Here is a 2,820-nt window from a genome sequence, read left to right on the forward strand (position 1 = left end):
TTCCGATCTGATCCTCCTCACACCCCCATGATCTCCATCCCTCAGTGCCCACCTGGATCCTCTTCACACCCCTATGATCTCCATCCCTCAGTGCCCACCTGGATCCTCCTCACACCCCCATGATCTCCATCCCTCAGTGCCCACCTGGATCCTCTTCACACCCCTATGATCTCCATCCCTCAGTGCCCACCTGGATCCTCCTCACACCCCCATGATCTCCATCCCCCAGTGTCCACCTGGGACCCTCTGAAATCCTCCATGTCCTTCATCCCTCATCATCCTCCTTCTCCCCTCCCTCCATGTCCATCTGGATCCTCCTCACACCCCCATGATCTCCATCCCTCAGTGCCCACCTGGATCCTCCTCACACCCCCATGATCTCCATCCCCAAGTGCCCACCTGGACCCCTCTGAGATCTCCCACAATCTTCAACCCCCAGTGTCCTCCTCCCACCCTCCCTCCCATCCCTCTGGTCCCACCTGTTCCCCCTGGTCCCACCTGAGCCAATCTTGATGAGCCCGTTGTGCTGGATGAAGATGGTGTCACTGGTGAGGTTGCCATGGATGATGGGAGGGTCACACGAGTGCAGGAAGCTGCAGGGACAGGAGACACCTGGGGACACCTGGGCACCCTGTCCTCACCCTCTGGGACACCAGGCCAGTGCAGGGAGCAGGGGGGGGTGGGCAGGTGAGGGCACCAGGTGAAGGTTCAGACCTACCTGAGCGCAGACAGGATCTGTGTGCACCAACGTTTCCAGGCCTAGGGCAGAGAACAAAGATCTCCATCAGGTGGGGCAACACCTGCACCTCAAGACAGGTCCTTCCCACCCATCCAGGTCCTTCCCACCCATTCCCCAGTGACTAGGACATCTCCTGTGTCCTGCTGAGGCTCAGGGATGAGCCACTCATGGTCCCAGTCCCTGCTCGAAGGACACCAGCAAAGGGCTTAGTGTTGGGTCTCCAGGAGACCTGGGAGGGATCTCCAGCCCAGACTGGATGGGGCTTGGAGCCAACTGGGCTGGTGGGAGGTGTCCCTGGGTGGACCTAGATGACATTTAAGGTCCTTCCAACCCAACCCATTCCATAATTCTGGAGCTCCTCTGCCCTGGGCCTGGAGGGACAGGACAAAAGTGTTCCAGGCCAGGTTGGCCCATCCTAGTCTGGTGGAACCTTGTCCCACCTTGTCCCTGGTGAGACTGGATGACCTTCCAGTCAAGCCCTTCCAATCAAGCACTTCTGGGGTCCTACAAACTCCTCCCCAAGAGGTCCCTGAGCTCCACACCCTTGAGTAATCATGGCCAGAAGGTCCCAGAGGGTCAGGACCAGCTGTGGCCATGGTGTTGCATCACAGAGCTCTCCCTGCACACCCCACAGTGACTCTGGAGATGAATATGAACCTTCAGAGCAGGTCTGGGCGGTGAAGACAAGTCACCACCAAGGTCCCACAGCCCCTTGGTCCCACCAGGCCCAGGGGAGAGGGTTTGGAGGTGAAGTTGGTCCCTTGTCCCCACCAATCATCTCCCAGAGCAACCACCACCACCCACTAGAGCTGCTCCCAGTGTGGTCCTCACCTGGAGGTCAGACCTCAACAGTGAGACCCATTTTGGGCTCTCCTGGGACAGTTCTACTCTTGTTCCAACTATGTCCTCTCAGCAGAACCTCCAAGGAGCAATGACCAACATCTGCTCCACCTTGGAGGAGCCCAGAGACCCTCCCTGTCCACCTGTCCCTGCCCCCAGGGACCTACCCTGGCATTCATGGCCTTGTGGTTCTTCTTGGTCTTCTTCAGGAACTGCTTGAGGCTCCCTGAAGACACATACTCTGTGATGAAGATGACCTGGGAGGGAAGAGAATGCTCAGATGGTCCTGGGGAGGGAAGAGGAGCTCCAGGAGTTGGGTGAGGATCTCCAACCCAGTCCCACCATCATCCCTCCTCACCCTGGGACCCCCTGGACCATGAGGAGAGTGAGGAGCACCTCTAGGACTTGCAACCCAGTCCCACCACCATCCCTCCTCATCCTGGAGACCCCCAGGATGCTGAGTCCTCCCAGCCCACCCTACCCTTGCCTTGGAGTCCTTCACATCCAACCAGTACTTGTGGAGCTTGACGATGTTGGGGTGATCCACCAGCACCAACTGCTCAAACATGGTCTTGATCTTCTCCTGGAGGCACAGGGAGGACAGGTGAGGTGGAAGGTCCCTGGATGGAGCAGGACATCCCCAAGAGCAAGGGGAAATGTGCCCCAGGAGAGCCCAAATGGGTCCCACTGTTGGGTATGACCCCAGGGTGGAGACCCTACTGGGAGCAGCTCTGGTGGGTGATGTTGGCTGCTCTGGGAGCTCATGGGTGAGGTGCAGAGGACACTGGAGATGCCTCTGAGGGCCAAGCCATGGTGCCCCTGGGGCAGGAGCCAAGCTGTGACCCACAGGTGTCCCCAGGAAGGTGCAGGAGGTCTGAAGGTCCCACTGCCCACCCAGTGACTCACCTCATGGGCCTTGAAGGCCTTTTTGTCTGTGAAGAGCAGCTCATTCCACACCACCTCCACCCCCTCCTCCGTGTCCATGGCCAGGAAGGTGCTCTGGATGCCTGGCATGTTCCCCTGGTTCACCTGGAGCATGGCACAAGGGCTGAGCACACCTGGAGGATCTCCTGACCCGCCTGAAGGTGATTCTCACCACAGGAACCCTCTGCTGATCCCTCCTGACCACAGACCTCACTGGTGAATCTCCTGACCCACCTGATGGATCTCCTGACCCACCTGGAGGTGACTCAGAACCTCTCTGATCACCCACTCTGATCCCTCCTGACCACAGATCTCAC

General features: G+C 58.8%; 1 protein-coding gene across 1 annotated transcript; it reads right to left on the bottom strand.

Moving 5' to 3' along the window:
- Window positions 1-498: 498 nt before the first annotated feature.
- LOC103808707 (nuclear receptor-binding protein 2-like) lies at window positions 499-2,608 on the bottom strand (the record flags this gene model as incomplete). Its single annotated transcript, XM_009081509.1, has 5 exons — window positions 499-593; window positions 719-759; window positions 1,747-1,836; window positions 2,061-2,162; window positions 2,486-2,608. Coding segments are annotated over 5 exons (451 nt in total), but the record flags the coding sequence as incomplete, so codon positions are not given.
- Between the last annotated feature and the right edge of the window lie 212 nt (window positions 2,609-2,820).

This window comes from Acanthisitta chloris, unplaced genomic scaffold (genome assembly GCF_000695815.1).
Source record: "Acanthisitta chloris isolate BGI_N310 unplaced genomic scaffold, ASM69581v1 scaffold6649, whole genome shotgun sequence".
Taxonomy (NCBI): domain Eukaryota; kingdom Metazoa; phylum Chordata; class Aves; order Passeriformes; family Acanthisittidae; genus Acanthisitta; species Acanthisitta chloris.